Source organism: Babylonia areolata, chromosome 5 (assembly GCF_041734735.1).
Source record: "Babylonia areolata isolate BAREFJ2019XMU chromosome 5, ASM4173473v1, whole genome shotgun sequence".
Lineage (NCBI taxonomy): Eukaryota > Metazoa > Mollusca > Gastropoda > Neogastropoda > Buccinidae > Babylonia > Babylonia areolata.
Window position 1 is genome coordinate 56109924 of NC_134880.1, and position 20876 is coordinate 56130799.

A 20876-nucleotide genomic window follows, 5' to 3' on the forward strand; every position below is an offset into this window, starting at 1 on the left:
CAGCGTTCAGTGGATAATGGAGACAGGAACATACCCAGCATGCACCCTCCCTAAAAACGGAGTATGGCTGCCTGCATGTCGGGGTAAAAACGGTCACACACATAAAAGCCGACTTGTGTACATACAAGTGAACATGGGAGTTGCAGCCCACGAACGAAAAAGAAGAGGAGGAGAAGTTCCTTCATACATTGATGCAAGAAAACTGGTGATTTTATCTCACAAGCTTTTTTCAGGATAGGGTCATGTGAGAGTGAGTGACTTTGTGAGAAACAGGCAAACGGCATGATTTGAGCTATTGTTAAGGTTAAATGGTTTAAAAGTGTCTTTACATTGAACAGTATTGTTTAGAATTGCTAATCATTCTCTGCACCTTTGACAGTAAACTTTAGTGATAAGAACATATCTTTCCTTAAGTGATATAATAATTCCCTATTAGCTTTGCCTTGGAAACTGGGCATGAGTGAGCTATGTGAATGTACAGTGCCTTTAGCTGCATTCACCTTACATCTAAAGGAGCTGAGCAGGATTTGATTTATGATGTGTACAGTGCCTTTAGCTGCATTCACCTTACATCTAAAGGAGCTGAGTAGGATTTGATTTATGATGCATTCTGACATCATTTTATACAGTGCCTTTAGCTGCATTCACCTTACATCTAAAGGAGGTGAGCAGGATTTGATTTATGATGCATTCTGACATCATTTTATACAGTGCCTTTAGCTGCATTCACCTTACATCTAAAGGAGCTGAGCAGGATTTGATTTATGATGCATTCTGACATCATTGGTGTTGCTCAAGACAGGCAATAGAAACATATTTTCTGAATGGAGATGCAGTGGAAAATTCACTCCCTCACTCTAATACCAACACCAAAACAATAAATAGATGATTCAGTCAGCTGAGGATTTAATTTCAACAACCGAATGGGCCAAGCTCTAAACCATACATTCAACCTTTTTGTGTCTTTCATTCATACAGGACACACACACACACAGTCACACCCATAAATACAAGCACATGAAAATAAAATGCAAAAGGATAGTCAAGCACTTGCATACACAGGCCACACTGACAATAACAGGTATGGAAACTAATTTCAGTGTACTTATATTTCTATTTTGAATTGTCAGCGTGCATTAAAAAAAAAAAAAAAAAAAAAAAAATCTGATACCCACATTTCAGCTTTATCTGATTCTTTTCGTCCAGCAGTCACAGATGCCCTTATATGATTTATTCTGCCAATAATTAATACTACTTATTTTGCCACAGATTCATGAATTGAGGATCTTTCATTTTTAAAACTTTTTTTTAATTTTTTATAGTTTTTACATATTTGAATTTGATATTGTAAATTGTATTGTATTTCTCTTTTTTGTCACAAGAGATACATCTTGGGGATATGGAAACACATCAGCGTTTTGAAACAAAAGAAAAGTGATATTGCACAACAAAAGAAAACAATTAGTTGCTTCTTCCTCATGCTAGTATGTGGAACTTATATAAACAAAGAAAGAACAGTGCACATAAGTTATGTATTCTGACAGTATAATTTATCTCTTCATCATCAAATGAAAACTGTACATACACAACAAAACAGAGCTTGAAAAGAACAGCATGCTCAAAAAAGAACACTTCTGACTCCCTCTAAATGAGCATTCCATCTAAATGCAAAAAAAAATACTGAGAAAAATGAAGACGACTCACAAGAAGTTTTAATGTTCCTTTATGCAGCTAGTCATGCGTTTGTCACTTTCACCAGTATGAAGTATTTCAATGAATGAATTAAACAATTTTTTAATTTGTGGTTGAGTAACATTCAACACAAAACATACAATTTACTGGAGAAAAAAAATCATCAAAATCACTGAAATGAGATATTCTAATATCTTATCACACAAGATTTGAATACATGCTTGCAAATTCATAACTGCGCGAGTTCCACAAACCTGACCAGTACAACTACGCTGTCTTCAACTACTCTGCGAGTTCCACAAACCTGACCAGTACAACTACGCTGTCTTCAACTACAAGAACAAATAAGGTGAATGACTGTTAAGACATTTGTTTCAGAAACAAATCTGCATTCTTTTACTGACCAATCCCTTGTCCACAATTGGTCTTAATCAGTATCAGCATCTGTGTTTGGATTCCTAAACTCTCATATCCAGACTAGTAAACCTATAACATAATTCCAACATACACACAAGCAGTTATGAAAACCTCTGTAAGATTAAAAGAATTACATATCTAAAGACCCTTTTACCAAGCAAAAACCTTACATATGTATATGAAAAAGAGTATTCCAAGCATTGAAGAGATCCAAGCTAAGAACTTGTATTACAAATAATTGATTAAAGTCCCTTTTTACAGACCAAAAACCCTTGCAAAATGCAAGCCAAGCAAAGAACTCAAATAAGTTTCTTCCTACTTACTTTTAAACACAGGAAGGAGGAAGAAATTTGTTTAATGTCACATATACTGGTGACTGTGGACTTAGTGTAAGAAAACCCAGAGAAAGCAACAGCAACACATTTTTTTACGTCAAATCTCAATTACACTAAGTAAGCTACTCAGAAACCAATAGAGGGGCTAATGCGGTAATTCAAAAGGATGACTCGCCTCACAGAGAGAAGCAAGACAGGGTTCAAATCTTCCTGCCAGCAAACAACAGATATGAATGACATTCTGGCAGTTTCTTTTTTGTTCTGTCATGTTTCCAGTTTCCAACAAACTGTGGTCCCTCTTCATGTGTCCGACTTGTTAGGCTGTGACTGGATCTCCAGCTTGGTGATCTCTGCGTCCCACTGTATAAACATCTTGGACAGAGTGGTGATCTGAATACATCGTTAAGGAATAACACAAAGCTTGTGATGGGTAAACAATATTTTTTTTCCCATAAAATCATGTTTAATTTAACATATATACATACTAGTGCTCTGGAGTCTGACGGGTCTAATTCCTGTCCTGTGCAAAATACCACTCTTCCCAAGTGGAGCAATCAAAAGCAGCTGCAGCTTTTAGACTCCTTATATATTACCTCCCTTCTGTTTGCAGGTCGACAGCAACACTTTTCTGAGCGTTATTTAGCTGATGCAACCGGTGAAAACACTACTGCCATTATCATTGCTCAGGCAATGGCTGCAAAGAAAGGATACCACAGAATTGTACGAGTCGATCAACCGGGCCGTCTCCTCTGTCACTTGTGCAGTTTCATCCTGCACAAATTAAATGAAATTGAATCAATATCACTTTCAAACCTGCCAAAGTGCTTTACAATGTCAGTTAGACACTAAGCAAACAAGAATGCACACATACACACACTTTAACACTAACACACACATGCGCATGCATGCATGCATGCACACACACAAAAACACGCATGGAAGAAATAGATGTAGGTCTTTAAAACGCCGATATGAAGTACCTTCATTATGTAGAGACTGCTTAAAAACAAGTATTTTTAGATTTGTTATCAAGGATGCGACTGACGGACAGTTGAACTGGAAAGGTCAGTGAATTCCAGGTTTGTTCAGCTGAAGAAGCAAAAGCTCTCCTGCAGTGTTTCCTTCTTGTACATAAAATTATTGACACTGAGTTCTAAAAATCTGCCACAGCTTCCAAAATAGCCAAAAATAATTGTGTCCCAACTATCAAACAACTTCCACAACAAACGTGCGCACACACATGCACACACAAGTATACAATCACACACACTCACACACACTCACATTACAAACACATGAGTTCGACATACAAATGCTTTGACTCAACACATACAACCACATGCATAATATGCTTACTAGCACCAACATACACAGTCACATGTTCACACAATGCTAACAGTAGCATGCACACCCAACACACACTCAACATACACAATAACATGTATACAATCCAATAACAGAAGCACTCACACACACTTAACACGCTGCATGTGAGCCAGTGCGCGCACAAACACAAACACACACACACACGCAATTGTGCACACTACTCTAACAGTAGCTCACACATGCAATCAGACACACACACACGCACAATTTCAACATACACAATGAAACACATACACACTATACTACCATTAGCACACAAACACACACACTCATGCACACACATACATACACGCACACACACAGCCATTCAGATGAGACAACAGACTGAGGTCCCGTGTGCAGCAAGCACTTAGCATACACAAAGGAAACCTTAGCAACGGGTTGTTGGCAAAATTACACAGAAAAAAATACCAAAAAAAAGAAGGGTGACTCTCTCACAGTGACGTGCCCTCCCTGGGAAGAGCAGCCACAACTTTAAACACAGACAAATCTGTTGTGACAAAAGAGTAATACAATACAATACAACAAACACACACACACACATACATAACATGAACTTCTTTTTTTTTAACACTAATATTCACATGCACTCCCTTTCCTTTATACACTACTTTACTCCTTTCCATCTAAAAACACTTACAGTGAATAGACGTTAAACTGAAGAAAACACACACAGGCGTGCGCGCACGCACGCACACACATACACACACCTGCTGCTGGATGTGGACCTGACTCAACTCCTGCAGTTTTCCAGACAGTTTGGGAACACCTGCAACACAACAACCACCACTGTACCAACACTGTTTCATCACGGGAACACCTGCAACACAACCACCACCACTGTACCAACACTGTTTCATCACGGGAACACCTGCAACACAACCACCACCACTGTACCAACACTGTTTCATCACGGGACACCTGCAACACAACCACCACCACTGTACCAACACTGTTTCATCACGGGACACCTGCAACACAACCACCACCACTGTACCAACACTGTTTCATCACGGGAATACCTGCAACACAACCACCACCACTGTACCAACACTGTTTCATCACGGGAACACCTGCAACACAACCACCACCACTGTACCAACACTGTTTCATCACGGGAACACCTGCAACACAACCACCACCACTGTACCAACACTGTTTCATCACGGGACACCTGCAACACAACCACCACCACTGTACCAACACTGTTTCATCACGGGAACACCTGCAACACAACCACCACCACTGTACCAACACTGTTTCATCACGGGACACCTGCAACACAACCACCACCACTGTACCAACACTGTTTCATCACGGGACACCTGCAACACAACCACCACCACTGTACCAACACTGTTTCATCACGGGAACACCTGCAACACAACCACCACCACTGTACCAACACTGTTTCATCACGGGACACCTGCAACACAACCACCACCACTGTACCAACACTGTTTCATCATGGTAACATAAGCAAAGAGCCAAACAAGACACAATAACCAGAAAACTCAGAAATGATTTGTGCTGCATGCCTTCTGGCACATTATGGTGTCAAAAGTCTGTATGCATTCTAAGAAGAAACAAAAAGCCAACAGTAAAGTTCAATTCATTCACTCACTCATTCACACTGTGCATGCACACACACATGCATGCACATGCGTGCACACACACACACACACACGCAAACACACACACACACACACACACATCGAAACACACACACACGCGCAAACACACAATACACACAATATACACACAGGCTGTAAGATATTTGCATTATGGTCCTAAAAGAACAGCATCATGCTACCAGAAAATAAAATAGATAGATAATTAAATAGGTGTATGTACACAGTTTTCCCATTCACCTGTGACTTTGGAGTTCTGAAGAATATTTTCATTGTCTTTACTGACGAAAATTGTGGAAAACACCCTCTAATAAAATATATACCCAATTATGGTCAGTTACACACATATACACATGCGCACGTGCGCGCGCGCACTCACACACACACACTTACTTTCAAATTTCAAGGGCAAAGCGTGCACTGAAAGCACTTAGTAATGAAATTGTTTTGTTTTGTTGTTGTTGTTGTTGTTGTTGTTGTACATATTTTAGAATATCTTGCAGCGGATGGTCACACAATGGGTTTTTTGTGTACTTTTTTGTTTGTTTGTTTGCTTGTTTTTTTAAATTTTGAACAGTTGAAAAATACAGCAAATGTTTGTACACTGGCACTCCGAGTAATGAAATACAGATAACCTTAATGACAAATAATCTGTACAGCAGAACAAAACATTAAGGAGATCTTAAAATCCTAAGCTAACAAGGCAAAGCACAGAGGTTTTGGCACTTCAACATCATGGGCAAATAATTTTCACATGGAATTTTATAAAGAGTTAACCCTTTGAGCCCTGAGTTCCTCAGCAATTTTAACCCTTCTGCCTGAGCTCCTGAGCCAAAATTTGCAAATAATTGGTATTAAACCCTTTGAGCCCTGACCACCGCTTTACCGGTGGCAGAGAAAAATGACATAATGCCCAGCCACCGGTTGAGCGGTGCGTAAACACTTGAAGTGTGAGTCTCAACCTGGCCCGTCAGGGCAGAAATCAGGGACAAAACATGCGAGAAAACAACTGTACACAACGCAGCAAGTAACTAATATGCTTGATGATTTATCGGAAGTAGAGTATGACAATGATTACTCTGATAGTGAGGTGGAATTCAAATCGGATGATTTTGCTACAGATAGTGATGTTGAAAATGAATCTGAGCATGCAGATCGATCTTTTTTATCCAAAGCACATGCACAAAACACAGTGAGGGGGCGCGGCAATGTTGGTACTGCGTTCGCTGGTGTCGGAATATCTTCAATATAAGTCAACCAATAGCAAAACATGACACAAGTGTTTACGCACCGCTCAACCGGTGGCCAGGCATTATGCCACCCCTCCCCACCACCGGTAAAGCGGTGTTCAGGGCTCAAAGGGTTAAGCGGTCTGTTTTTACAAGTGTTTTTTTCTGAAAAACTAAAATACAACAAAGTTCCCATGCAATTCCAAATGATACTATTTAAAACTGTTTAAAAAACCCACCATTTTTAATTCTAACAGACAAGACTCAACCACAACAATTTCATTCTAACAGTTTGAACATACATCAGCTTTTTTTGTTGGATTTTTCAAACATGCTTAATTCTGGGATGTTTGGTTATATATCAGTAATTTTTGTCAGATTTTATTTTGCAAATATAATGCGAATCTTAACAACAAAAAGGATTAATTAAAAGCACCCCATCTTTTTTACAGTCAAGATTTGATCTCAGAATAATAACTAAGCAACCACACATCAATAAGCAGCTGCTGTTCATTACTAAACACAGTAAAGAGGAACATGGTCAAACTGGTTAGGGGCTTGACTTCTTATCAATAATCAACAGCATTCAAAACTGGAGGACACATTTCGGCACAGTGCTGTGTGCTTGGTGAAGGCACTGAAGGCACTGTACTCTGATTCTCATCACTCCACCCACATGTGAATGTGTACTTGACTTCAGCTGGGGAAGGTTACAACTTCTTCTTCTTCTGCGTTCACTCGTATGCACACGAGTGGGCTTTTACGTGTATGACCATTTTTACCCCGCCATGTAGGCAGCCATACTGTTTTCGGGGTGTGCATGCTGGGTATGTTCTGTTTCCATAACCCACCGACCGCTGACATGGATTACAGGATCTTTAACGTGCGTATTTGATCTTCTGCTTGCATATACACACGAAGGGGGTTCAGGCATTACAGATCTGCACTTATGTTGACCTGGGAGATCGTAAAAAACTCCACCCTTTTACCCACCAGGCGCTGTCACCGTGATTTGAACCTGGGACCCTCAGATTGAAAGTCCAACGCTTTAACCACTCGGCTATTGCGCCCATCCGGAAGGTTACAACAGGAAGAAGAGAGGACCAGGCCCCACCTGCCTTTGCTGAGCCCTGGACTCCGTGGACACTGTTTCATTGTCCTCATCAATGGCAATGAAAAGGATATGGAACTTTGAACCTTTTTAACCTTTTCATTTTTTAAGAGGAAGAGGAAAGTTGAGATTACTCACTTTTGACATGCTCACTGCTAAGCAAGTCGTCTTGCTCTTTAATCGTCTGCAGCTGGGAAGCCATGCGGCGAAGATATTCCTCCTCTGCACAAAGTACGGACAATTTCAATTTGATATTTGGAATATGCTTAACTTAATATGTATGGTACAGATGATTATAAATCACACACACAGACACACAAACACACAGAAGAGCATCCATAAAGTGACTTTTGTTCCCACTGAATTACGTTTAATTTAACAAACTTATCGTAACAGGGGTCTGAATCCAATGCTATACAAAATACCAGTCCACTCAAGTGGCGATACTGTAAGTATAAATCAGTCATTCCAGATCTTTCTGCTCAGCTGCTGGCTTTAGAGTGCTGACAGTTCCTCCTCAAAGAAACAAAAAATTCCGAGATCAGCCACTCTTTCTCCAGTCTGTGGAACAAACCACCATTCTCTATCCGTCACACAGTTTCCCCAATTCAGTCTCTCAAAACACACCTCTCCTGTCCTGCCTACCACCCTGTTGACTACTTGTGCTTCTTGGGCTTCTGCTGCTTGTGAGCATGCATGCACAGGTGTGTTTGTGTGTGTGTGTGTGTGTGTGTGTGTGTGTGTGTGAATGGACACATTATTCCTGTAGAGTGCGCCTGATGCATGTATGTATGAGGAGCTGCAAGAACTTACTTGTGAAATTTTTTAAGAGAGCTTTTTATTTGTATCATTGCATCTGTTTATTTCTTTTGCTGGAATAGTATTATTGATATTTCATTACTGTCCTTCTCTTTTTGTGTGTATTAGATAAACAGGGATGACTGCACTAGTTCTGTGGTGGTATTGCTACTGTGTTTTGTAGTAATTTTATTGGTAAGGTATGTATGCATGCATATTAGTGTGTGTATGCATGAGTTTGTGTGTGTGTGTTGTTGCTACGTGTGTGTGTGCATGCGTGTATGTGTTTGTGTGTGTGCGCATTTGTGTGTGTGCATGCGCATGTGTATATGTGGGTGAGAAAGCGTGCGCACGCATGCATGCGTGCATGTGATGGTGTGGGGACATGAGAGAGCATGCGTGAGCCACCATTTTTTTTGTTACTCTAAAATGCACAGTGGCTGATGATTCCATGTCACTTGAACACCCCTTGCGCATACCAAACACTTCTGTTTGAAGCGAACCAAGAGTCTTGAAGTCTTGAAGTGTGTATATCTTTTTGTTTTTAATGCCTCCAACTCCCTGCCTTGGAGGTGCAAGCATCAATCTGTTGTTGCAGTTGTTGTTGTTATAGAGTTCGTAGTAGTCATAGTAGTAGTATCAAATCATTTCCATAGAACAAAAAAAACCAAACAAACAAGCAGAACATAAAAGCGTGATTATCATCAAACCTGCAAATATGACTTCAGCCTTGGCCTCCTCCGACAGGCCCAGTTCATCAGTGTAGGCTGGGTCCATGTACTGACGCAAAGCTGGCACTGAAAACAATGATTTTCCCCTCACTCCGACTTCACAATTAGGAAAATCTTTCCCTTAAACTTACATTTAACATACTTTCCATGACTGCAACTGATGCAGATCTTGCCAGGGTTCCAATTCCTGTCCCATGAAAAATACCACTCCGCCCAAGAGAAGAAATCAAAAGTAGCTGCAGATAGTAGCCTCCCTTGAGTATATTCACCCCCCACCCCCCTGCCCCCTCTTCTGTTTACCCTTTCAGTGTTTCTTTGACAGCAATTTAAAATAATGGAGCTAGAACATCCAATTGTCAGAAGTGGGCAGGATATACAATGTGGGTCACCATAAGTATATTAAATTTAACATAATTTTAGGGGGGGGTTTCCTTTTCTTAACAAATACTACATTGTGACAAACAGGACTGTACAACACGGAAGGCTCACCTTCCCCTGTAAATACCATAATCATAATGCCATAAAGCCCTTTACATTGGCACACTCTGGCATATATTACAGTACACGTGCAATATTGTTCAATCTGTCAAAAACTAGACTAGACATAAATACTGTTTGTATATGATACATATATTTGGACAATGAATATATTTCTAACTCTCTTTCTCGCTCTGCCCTCTGCCAACCCATCACTCATCTACAGCTGCCTGCATTCCCCCTGCGCCCCCCCTACCCCTCCCCCTCCTCCAGGACAATTGAACTTTTGCCAATCTCTCTCTCTCTCTCTCAATACCTATTAGTTTTTTCTGACCACCTAGAGACAAGTTTCATCCACATCTCATTCCCCTTCACTCTGCTTGACTTGTGACCACACTCAGCGACATTTGTTTGGATCACCGTCTATGCAGAGCCGATAGGCGATCCTTTGAAAAGCCACCACCACATTACTCATCAGGGGGAACCCTGTGTGGCTGCTGGGTCACTCAAACACAAGTCAGTCATACTGTAGTTACTGTTTTGATTCTCTCTCTCTCTCTCTCTCTTTATATTATATATATATATATATATATATATATATATACCAAGAACATAACTGATGACCCAAAATTTATGATGAAAGGAACTGAGAAATCAACTGCGAGAATGTAACAGCTCCTAACAAATGTTCTCAGGATCACACACCAGTCAAACATATATATATACATGTGTGTGTGTGTGTGTGTGTGTGTGTGTGCGCGCGTTTGTTCGTGTGTGTGTGTGTGCATGTGTGTGTGTGTGTGTATGTGTGCATATGCACGCATGTGCATGTGTGTGTGTGTGTGTGTCTGTGGTTGTGCATGCACACACTCACATCAAACATCACATACACAAAAGTACTCACAGTTTTCATAAACTTGTGTCAGTTTCTTTTTGCCTGCGACAGCTGCCATGATCTTATTCTGTAGCACCAGTAGGCTTTCAATGCACTGTAAAGCACCAGTACTGGAATTAACACACTGGTACACTGTAAAGCATCAATACTAGAATTAACAGACTGGTAGACACATGCTGAAATTTTTTTTTTCTCCGATCCATTATTTGCTATCAGTTGTTGTTGAAAGTCACTTCAATACATTCAGCATAGCATAACATGCAACTATACTACAGAAAGTGGCACAATACAACATGTAAAAACCAAGACTATACAACATCCACCTGAAGGACATGCATACATGAACATAAATACTGTGGTAGACAAACTACAGAGCGTCATGCAGGGCCAGTCCCTACATTAATGTGCATGTCAAAAGTTATGAATGCACTTAGAATTAATTTACTATGGGATATTTAATGGAATATATATACAGAGAGAGATTCTTCTGTCATAAATAAATGAATACATAGATTGATAAAACAGATGCTGTGTATATATGGATAAACATGTGAAACAGAGGATTTATATATATATATATATATATATATATTCACACACACACACACACACACACACACACACACACACACACACACATATATATATGCAGATTCTTCTGTTTCATAGATTCTTCTGTTTCATATATTAATTTATGTATTTATCTATTTTTAACAGAAGTATCCACAATGTTTTGTCAAACACACACACATTCACATAATCAATGCACTCACATGCATGCAAACACACACATGCATGTGCATGAACGCACACACACACACACACACACACACACACACAATCATGTATATACCAAAACCAACACAAAATTTCAAGAAAGATTCATCACTTAATATCTGTTGATCTGATTCTGAAACCTTAAACAACATTTTCTTTAGTCATTCTGATGGCTTTCAAAGAGATATGTAAGTGCACTGCATATAAAATGACAAGAAAAATGTATGTCTGACTCTGAGGCATAGAAACTAGTCCATCTTGAGATTCACTGCACAAAAGTCACCTGTTTAGAAACTATTGTATTCATTTATTTCAACAACCGAAATAAGAAATAAGCAAGTATAAGTACAAACATTAGATATAATTTTGTTTACATTGATATAATATCAACTAACATCAGCTGTCCTATAGCAAACATTCAGGAACAAAGACAAAACAAAGCGAACTGTTGAATTAGGCAACATTTTAAAAACGGAGAATTCAATTTCATACACTGAATACTGCGAAACGGTTAAATTCCTTAAACACTATTACAGAAACATTCACAACACCAATTCAGACTAAGATCCAAAACCATGTTTCAATCTCTGACCTTCAGTGTCATGGCCACAGAGCACAATATACGTACAGTTTTATTGAAAACTATTGCTTTCAGTAAGTCACTGAGTAAGAAACAAATAACCGGCACAATCCTTGATGTCTTCTTTGCAAGTTTTCAGATAAAATTACTCTCAACAGTCTCCTTGTTAAAGGTTTGCCAGGGAACTAAAAAGCTTAAGACAACAGAAAATCTCAAGAAACCTAGCAGCCTTTTTTCCTTTCTTTCATTCTTCTGTTCCTGCCTCACTCAGTCTGTCACATTTTAGCCTTAAGCCATTCACTTTCAAGAAGCAAAGCATAAACTTCATAAAGCAGCAGCAAAAAAACAATGCAGTTAAATACAAGATTATACGTTAGAAATATGTACCAAGAAGATTACTGCATTTATAACGCATTATCACAGGCAATATGTTTGCAAGTACTAAGGATGCTGTCTTTGCATAGCTTTACAGCAAACATCAGTGGTGCCTACAGCAAAACTGTCTGACACTGCAAAGATCTGTTAGTAAGCTATTCTCCAGAGAATTTAAAAAAAACAAACCACAAATGTTACAATTGTTAGTCTCGTACAAGCATAAACAACTATGTCTTTTTTTTGTGGTAATAATTCATCCTTGATATCTTCTCTTCTGTTACTCAGCAAATCAGTTTAAATATAAATAAGGACACCATTTTGTAAAGCCTGAAGATCTGTCCACTCTCTCATCATACAGTGATAGACATGTATGCAGGGTTTTTTTCTCCTATTTTCACATTCATATGTATATATGATATGGCCAAACCAAACCATCCCTATTTTCCGTGTGCATTTTTTCTTCAAATTCCTTATAAATGTAGAAGTAGTTCTACTTGCATAAATAAGCATTCATTATGAATGTTATGTTTGTACATGTGCATTAATATGCATTATATATTGGTACCAATACACAATATACATGTGGCATGCGTTTGTCTATGTGTTAATTCTATGTTATGATACTAACAAGACTCTACAAATACTGGCAATCCTAGAAATCAAATTCCTCTCACTTCATTAAAAAAAAAAAGAAAAAAAAGAAAAGCTGCTATATATATATATATATATATATATATATATATATATATATGACTTTTCACTATGAGGGTATTTTCCTCTACCTGCCTTCTACCTGTCTGAATCACAATACCTGTCTGTCCATATGAAGCAGCGAGATCTACATCACCTTTTCATTTTTAATTCAAAGCAGCAGCAATATGTTTCACAGTTTCTGAAACCTTACCAATTCCTCAAGTCTTTCCACACATGAAATTCCTGTAGTTTTTTTTCCTCTTCTTTTTCTGTGTTTGTGGGCTGCAACTCCCATATTCACTTATATGTACAAGTGGGCTTTTCTGTGTATGGCCGTTTTTACCCCACCATGTAGGCAGCCATACTCCATTGTCAGGTGTCCTGCAGTTTAAGTCATCCAGAAACATAACACCCTCACGAAATCACGCACTGCATAACCACCTGTCTACATCTCAGCTCAACATGCTTCAATGGTACGCAGCAAACAACTAAAACTAAAAAAAAACTAATGAATATATCATATATATCATGTATACATATAAATAAGATATATATGTATGTGTGTGTGATATGGAGTTTGAAGAGTTGAGGAAGGAAGAAGCGTGTGGTGGTTACCTGTACTTGGGGAGGTTTGTCCTGTAGGGGGGGAGGGAAGACAGAAAACAACACCAGGGTATCAGGCAAGGTGCCCCATGCAAGCAAACAACAGAGCACCACTCAACATGGGAAGACTCACCACAGTCATCACTTCAAAACATGTCAAGGCAGCACTTACAATGCACAATGCATCCAAAACAGCAGTCTGCGTCACTGTGACAAAAAGCTGCTGACTACGCAAAACAATTAACGATGCATTAAAAAATGAAATACATGAAAAAGTTATGAAAACTGCTGGTTCTTTTTTCTTTCTCATCCTCATCATGCTCAATGGCATTAACATGGTTAAAAATGCTGTAATTCATGAAAGTGTTAGTTATTCTGTTCTGTTTAAGCAGCAAACTTCATGTTTTCTTGAATGAAGGCGTGACTCTGTAAGAAGCAATCTGTTCAAAAACAAAACGCACACAATACATTGTATGAATAATCACAAATCATTAGGATTTACTGTCAAATTATAACAATCATAATTTTATAATCATATAGAACTTTCAAACATCTCATAAACAGATGCTAAATTTTCTTTCTCCTCTCTCTCTCTTCTTATTTTTGTCTGACAGTGAAACTGGATGCCTTTTTGTATGAAGTGACACTCTTGTCTAAAATACTTTAAGTTTGAGGGATCCACCATTCTATAATCAAAATCTATTGTGTGCTTTTGTATATATGTAGAAATAAATATATTGGAAGATTATATGTGGAACCAAGTATAATCATAAATAGCTTCCCCAATTCAGAAATACATTCAGAGTCCTACCTTGGAATCAACAAATTGTGACATAAGCTGCTCTTCTTAAGCAACTCAGACACAGCAAACCCTTTACTTCTAAATTATAAAAAGAAATTAAATCTGAGTACAGTTCTGGGTCATGCATGTGACTGTGAATCAAGCTACTGTATGTAGGTTTCTGTCACAAACATCTCAGGCTTTACAAGGAAAATCTGACACTGAGCAAATCATATAACTAGAAGCATACAAAGAAACTCGAAGCATGAAATTTTGGAATACATCACAATTCACTAATTAATGACAAATACAACAAAAGTACAGGAAATACTGATGATCTCTTACATCAATATCATAGCATGCATGTATTATAATAACAAAAATTTCCCTCCCTCCTCCCCCCATACCACCCCATTCTACCCCATCCTCTGTGTGTGTGTGTGTGTGTGTGTGTGTGTGTGTGTGTACACACAGAGTAAAAAATATATCTCATTTAACACCCATTGGCACCATTGTGTCAAACCTGTTCCAAAAGTCTGAAACTGATTGAGATGATGTCGACATACAGAAAACTGTAAGTCCATGTCCCACTTCGGAGATGAGTAAAGCACAGTTTGACATCAAGAAGAATAAAAATCCAAATAAAATGGCAACGGAAATCCAATTATACCTTCAGAATAAATACCTCGGTCATTTACAGATTTACACAGATGGATCACTCTTAGACAATAGCCAAGCAGGTTCAGTTTTCGTCATACCAGAACTGAAAACTGAACTGTTATACACACTGGTAAAAATCTGTCAATATTCACAGCTGAACTCATTGCTGTTCTTATGGCTCTAAATTAATAATATTCTTGATCTTCCACTTTGCTTTGTACAAGTATTATTTTGCGCAGATTCCAAAACTGTATTACATGCTGTAAACTCACTAAAATGTAAGAACAAGGTTTACACATTAACAAGTCACACTGTACAGCCTTGAGTTTGAAAGGAACACATATTACTTTTTGGTGGGTTCCTTCACACCTCAGTCTTTTCTATAATGAATGAGCTAACAGGGCTGCAAGAAAGGTGCAAAACATGAACAGGGCACCACAAAACTTTACGTGCCTCGATCTATACGAGAGGGCAACCGATTACAAGAAAAAGTATTGTGGAGCAAAGTCAGGGAAATATGCCAGCAAAATAGTAAAGATTTATGTGATAATATACAATTAATGCTAATAAACTGGAAACTATCCATCAATCAAATACATACTGAAATTTAATCAGATTGAGGCAGATTCATGCATTACCAAACAGCTGAAAGCTGAATGCTTTTGTGACTAGGTTCAGCAAAGATGTGAAATGCATATGTGGAGAACTTATCTCCAGCAAAGACGCATTTGAATGTTAGACTTTGCAATCATTTTTAGCAAATTTTTCTGAAAGTTCACTTAAATGTATTTTTTGACAATTTCAAGATGTTATCTGCTATTGCAGAAGGTTTGATACGTGGCCAATTGGACATTTGTCATAGTTGTTTGATGTTTCTACCATTTTGCCTATGTTCCATTTTTTCAATGTTCACACAAATGTGCAAGTGCGCACACCCACCCACATACACATCCTTCTGCCCACACTGCTCCCCCATCTTTTTATTTTTTCATCTATTATCACTTAAAAGGAGGAAAGACGTTAAACTGAAGACAACACACACACACATACATATATACACACATCCACACACACACACACACACACACACACATCCACACACACACACACACACACATACACACACACATCCACACACACACACACACACACACATGCACGCACACATGCAGTGAATCATGCACCACTAAGAAACAGATAAAGATGTATTTGGAGAAAAGAAGATTTTCCTCAAAATACTGTTTTGAAGTTAAAGATAGAAAAGATTACCTTTTTTTTTCTAATGCGAAAAAACAGCAAACAAAACAAAACCAAACACACACACACACACACATCACACATCACACATGCTCATGTATGCACACGCACACACACACACACACACACACATGCAAACGCACACCCCCACCCCACACCACCACCACTGCCACCACCACCTTTTGGATGAAGCGCCCAACCAGGAAGCAAGGATGCTGGGTCTGATTCACACACAGACTGAGATTCTTTCTCCCTTGTCCATTAGACCTCACTGCTACTTTCACTTTTCAGTCTTTCATTACTTTCTGAAGAGAAGTTTTATAACTGAGATTCCGTGTGTGCATTATGCACTTTGACTTTGTACACAAAAACCTATGGCAACAGAGCTGTCTACAGTTAAATCATGCACAAAAATCAACTCTGATACGAGTAACACAATACACAAGTTTGCAGATAGAAATAAAGGATGGAAATGTGCACTGTGGCTACATGCTCTCACAGGCCAAGGAAATAGTTCTCTTTTACACTGAAATAATATAATAAACCTAGAATAAAACATAAGCAAACAGCAATATATATATATATATATATATGTATGTATATATATATATATATATATGTATATATATATACACGTGTGTGTGTGTGTGTGTGTGTGTGTTTGTGTGTGTGTGTGTGACTGTGTATGTGTGTCACTGTGTGTGGTCAATTTCCTTTTACACCATGTGGCAATCGTTTCTCACACACACACACACATACACACACACACAAAGAAAGTGACAGACATATTTGGGAAAAAGGAGATTGTATTGTATTTCTCTTTTTTTATCACAACAGGTTTCTCTGAGTGAAATTTGGGCTGCTCTCCCCAGGGACAGCGCATCGCTGCACTGAGAGCGCCACCCATTTTTTTGCATTTTTTCCTGTGTGCAGTTATGTTTGTTTTTCTTATCAAACTTGATTTTTCTACAGAATGCCAGGGACAACCCTTTTGTTGCCATGGGTTCTTTTACATGCACTAAGTTCATGCTGCACACGGGACCTCGGTTTATCATCTCATCCAAATGACTAGCATCGGGACCACCACTCAAGGTCCAGTGGAGGGTGATAAAATATTAGCGACTGTACCATGATTCGAACCAGTGTGCTCAGATTCTCTCGCTTCCTAGGCGGACGCGTTACCTCAAGGGCATCACACAGATTTTTCTTAAGATAAGAAAGTGATACAGACATATCTGGAAAATAAAAAAGGATTTTCCCTAAAATATTCATATTGATTAATTAATCAATCCTGTTTTATTTAATATTGATTATTCAATATTGCAAGTTTATAAATAAAACTAAAACTCTCCACACCCCCTCCATCCCACTCTTCTCCCCTTTTCTTTTGACTCACTCTGGTGAAAGATGTTTGAAATTACGAGTCAGAATAAACTATAAGTCTGTTCTTCTTCCCCACATTGCATAACTTTCTTTTTCATTTTAATCATCTAATTATGATATAGCCTGGAAGATGGATTCCAGCTTCCATACGCAATTAGTGAATCACTCCAAGCAGACTCAATAATTTATTAATTATGTGTACAAAAATATTTTTAATACAGCTTTATCACAAAAGAAATCACTTTAGAAAATGAAATTTAAATGCACAACATGCAATTTACTGTAACAATAAGCTGGCAAAAGCACAACAAAAGTACAAAAGAAAAACATTCAACAAACTTTAATTTTTCCTTTTTGTTAGTTTCACTTACACAACAAATCTATATCAAAAGAATAATGTGACCACAATGAGTCAAAGTGGCACTATTTGTATGTCACTCTGAACACAACAAGAAATAATCATGTGCTCATAAGAACAAAACTCCAGCTGACTTTATACAAAAAAAAGAAAGAAAAAACAATATCTAAAGCACACACACACACACACACACAATGAGTGCATGCACACAGTGTATACATCAAAGTGCAGGTGTATAAGTTTTAAATATCTCAGCAAGAGTTAGTTTTTGGGGAAATATTGTTTGCCAAGTCTTGTTTTTGTTTGTGGGGTGGGCATGCATTCTGTTGTTGTGTTTTAATATGGTATAGAATGGTGTGTGTGTGTGGGGGGGGAGGGGGGGCGGGGAAGGGTGAGGGGGGGGGGGGGTTGGTGCATGTGGGTGTGTAAAACAAAGAGAGATAATTCAGACATGAAATTAGGCAGACATATCAAATTTTAAAAGTACTGACCTTGTGAAAATGACACAGATCCTCTTTTTCGTGTATCCACTATACGAATCCTACTTTAGAATTTACCAAACTGTACATGATAGACCAAGTTATGCATACTGCAAACTGGCACATCCAAATTTGATTTCTGTTGGTGTTATTTCTATAAATGTTTTCACAATACTGAATATATATATATATATATATATATATATAATTCACTTGTATACATATGTATGGCTATATCATACTGCGTGTGTGCATTTATGCACAAGTATGTTTGTCTATCGTATCAAGGTATGAGTGTACATGTATGTGTGCACAAATATGTTTGTCAGTAGTATCATGGTATGAGTGTACATGTATGTGTGTAGGCATCAATCCATGTCACATTGTGTCTGTATTTTTGAATGTGTGTCAGATGTGAGTCAGTCCGGGCAGTGTGTCCTCTGTGTGTGTGTGTGTGTGTGTGTGTGTGTGTGTGTACTTATATTTGTGTAGGTCTGCCAAGTCTCTCTCACCCTCTCTCTCGCTGTAAGAGAGAGTTAGTGTCTGTGTGTGAAAATAGTACTTGGCCTTATCATATCTATAAAATGCACTATCTACATATGCATATGCCTTTCCTTGAAATAATGCATTATGTCTAAGAAACTAATGCATGCAGTGCATGAGTCAGAGGGACGAATGTCGTCAGAAAAAATAATATGAAAATCGATGAAAATAACATATGTAGACGGTTTTCATTTTGTGTTTTTATTAACGGCTCGGAAAAGTTTCATAAGTTTTACGAACAACTTTTACCTTAGGATACAATGCATCTTTATCTGCATTTCCAAAGACAATAGTTTCTAATGCTGTCATTCTCTTCTCCAACACCTCCAGCTGTGCTGTGTCGGCCATTTTGAATAGTCTGCTATCGGAAGCTGTAGTTTCTTTTCTGCCAGTATTTTCGTATAACTTATTTATTTGTTTCAGTGCCTTTAAACTTGCAAAAGAAAACCCAGTTTTCACATTGCATAATAGGCATTCTTTTTCTCGGTGGAACTGAAAATTTTTCAATCAGTTGATTACAAGGAAGTCGGGAGAAGTTCCATTTGGAGGCCCTGTAAAGGATACACTGACTTTTTTTCATGCATTATGTGCTGCAGCCGGGTTTGCCAGACTCAGCTATAATATTCTTGTTCAACTTAATTCCCAATCATTGGCCGGCAATAATCACTGGATTGCCGATGACTCGGACGCATTTATATCGATTTGCCTTCAAGTTCACTGTACCTATTTACTGTATAACAGGTCTACTTGGAACGATATATATTTGATAATATTCTTTGTAATTTGTGATTTTCTTCAGTGACAATTTCGACTTTACATTTATTTCCTCTTCCGTTATGTCAGTTATCATATGCTAATTGGCAATGTGCATATCTTTAGGCGGTAACTCTGGTCAGTTTACAACGACTGACACGTACTTGAGGCACAATCAAGTTCACTGCCTGCCTGTTCGCCTCAGTGCAGTAGTTGTAGTAGTAGTAGTGTGAATAGAATAGAATAGATTTTATTGTCATGAAACCGTAAGGTTTATAAGACACAATTGCAATGGTAAATGAATGAACGAATGAAAAACACACAATTTATCAATCAGTTAATGCGGTAAATTGCAGCAGCATTCATGCACAAATTTTCCTAATCTTGTTTGTATATATTCATCATCTGTTAGCATCACCTGACTGGGAATATGTCCTGTGTTATTGGAATTTTGAATATCCTTTAAAAATTGTTGCCTTAAGGTTTTATAGTTTTCTTAGTGTGTGTCTGTGTCTGTGTCTTGTGTGTGTGTTATATTCTACACAGTATTCTAGACAGTGTGTGTGTGTGTGTGTGTGTGTGTGTGTGTGTGTGTGTGTGTGTGTGTGTGTGTGTGTGTGTGTGTGCCGGGCCGTCACGGCACTGACGGTGTGCCAGTGTGTCACAGTGTGTGTGCCCAGCGGTGTGTGTGTGTGTGTGTGTGTGTGTGTGTGTGTGTGTGTGTGTGTGTGTGTGGTACTGTATGTGCATGTGTGTGTGTATGTGTTCCCTGTGTGTTACGTTGTGTGTGTGTGTGTGTGTGTGTGTGTGTGTGTGTGTGTGTGTTTGTGACCAGGTGCCGCATGGCACTGAGTCAGTGGCGGTGTATCAAAACGTGAAGCCTTTTTAACCGGGCTTTCTGTTTTGCCGATCAGTGGCAGAACTTGAAATGG

At 38.5% G+C, this 20876-nt stretch overlaps 1 protein-coding gene across 3 annotated transcripts; it reads right to left on the reverse strand.

Annotated features, from left to right (window-relative positions):
- Window positions 1–884: 884 nt before the first annotated feature.
- Window positions 885–19557, reverse strand: LOC143282198 (dynactin subunit 3-like). Of its 3 annotated transcripts, XR_013055221.1 has the most exons (9): window positions 19441–19556; window positions 13743–13763; window positions 10712–10796; window positions 9310–9396; window positions 7940–8023; window positions 4541–4599; window positions 3156–3215; window positions 1997–2834; window positions 885–1946 (listed from the first exon to the last, which is right to left on the reverse strand). XR_013055221.1 is itself a non-coding variant. In XM_076587788.1 (8 exons), exons 1-8 carry the CDS (start codon window positions 19537–19539, stop codon window positions 2745–2747), a joined length of 585 nt encoding a protein of 194 aa, XP_076443903.1. In that variant the 5' UTR covers window positions 19540–19556; the 3' UTR covers window positions 885–2744. The 3 variants fall into 3 exon arrangements, 2 of the variants coding, with proteins under 2 accessions (XP_076443903.1, XP_076443904.1); XM_076587788.1 differs by having other exon boundaries at window positions 885–2834; XM_076587789.1 differs by lacking the exon at window positions 13743–13763 and having other exon boundaries at window positions 885–2834; window positions 19441–19557.
- Between the last annotated feature and the right edge of the window lie 1319 nt (window positions 19558–20876).

Excerpts from the sequence above, each read along its gene's own strand:
- LOC143282198 (XM_076587788.1), bottom strand. The coding sequence starts at position 19,539 with ATGGCCGACACAGCACAGCTGGAGGTGTTGGAGAAGAGAATGACAGCA. Across the intron at positions 9,397-10,711 it reads GACACAAGTTTATGAAAACT|TGCCAGCTTTGCGTCAGTAC; the intron begins GTGAGTACTTTT and ends CATTGTTTTCAG. Across the intron at positions 4,600-7,939 it reads TAGCAGTGAGCATGTCAAAA|GTGTTCCCAAACTGTCTGGA; the intron begins GTGAGTAATCTC and ends GTTGTGTTGCAG.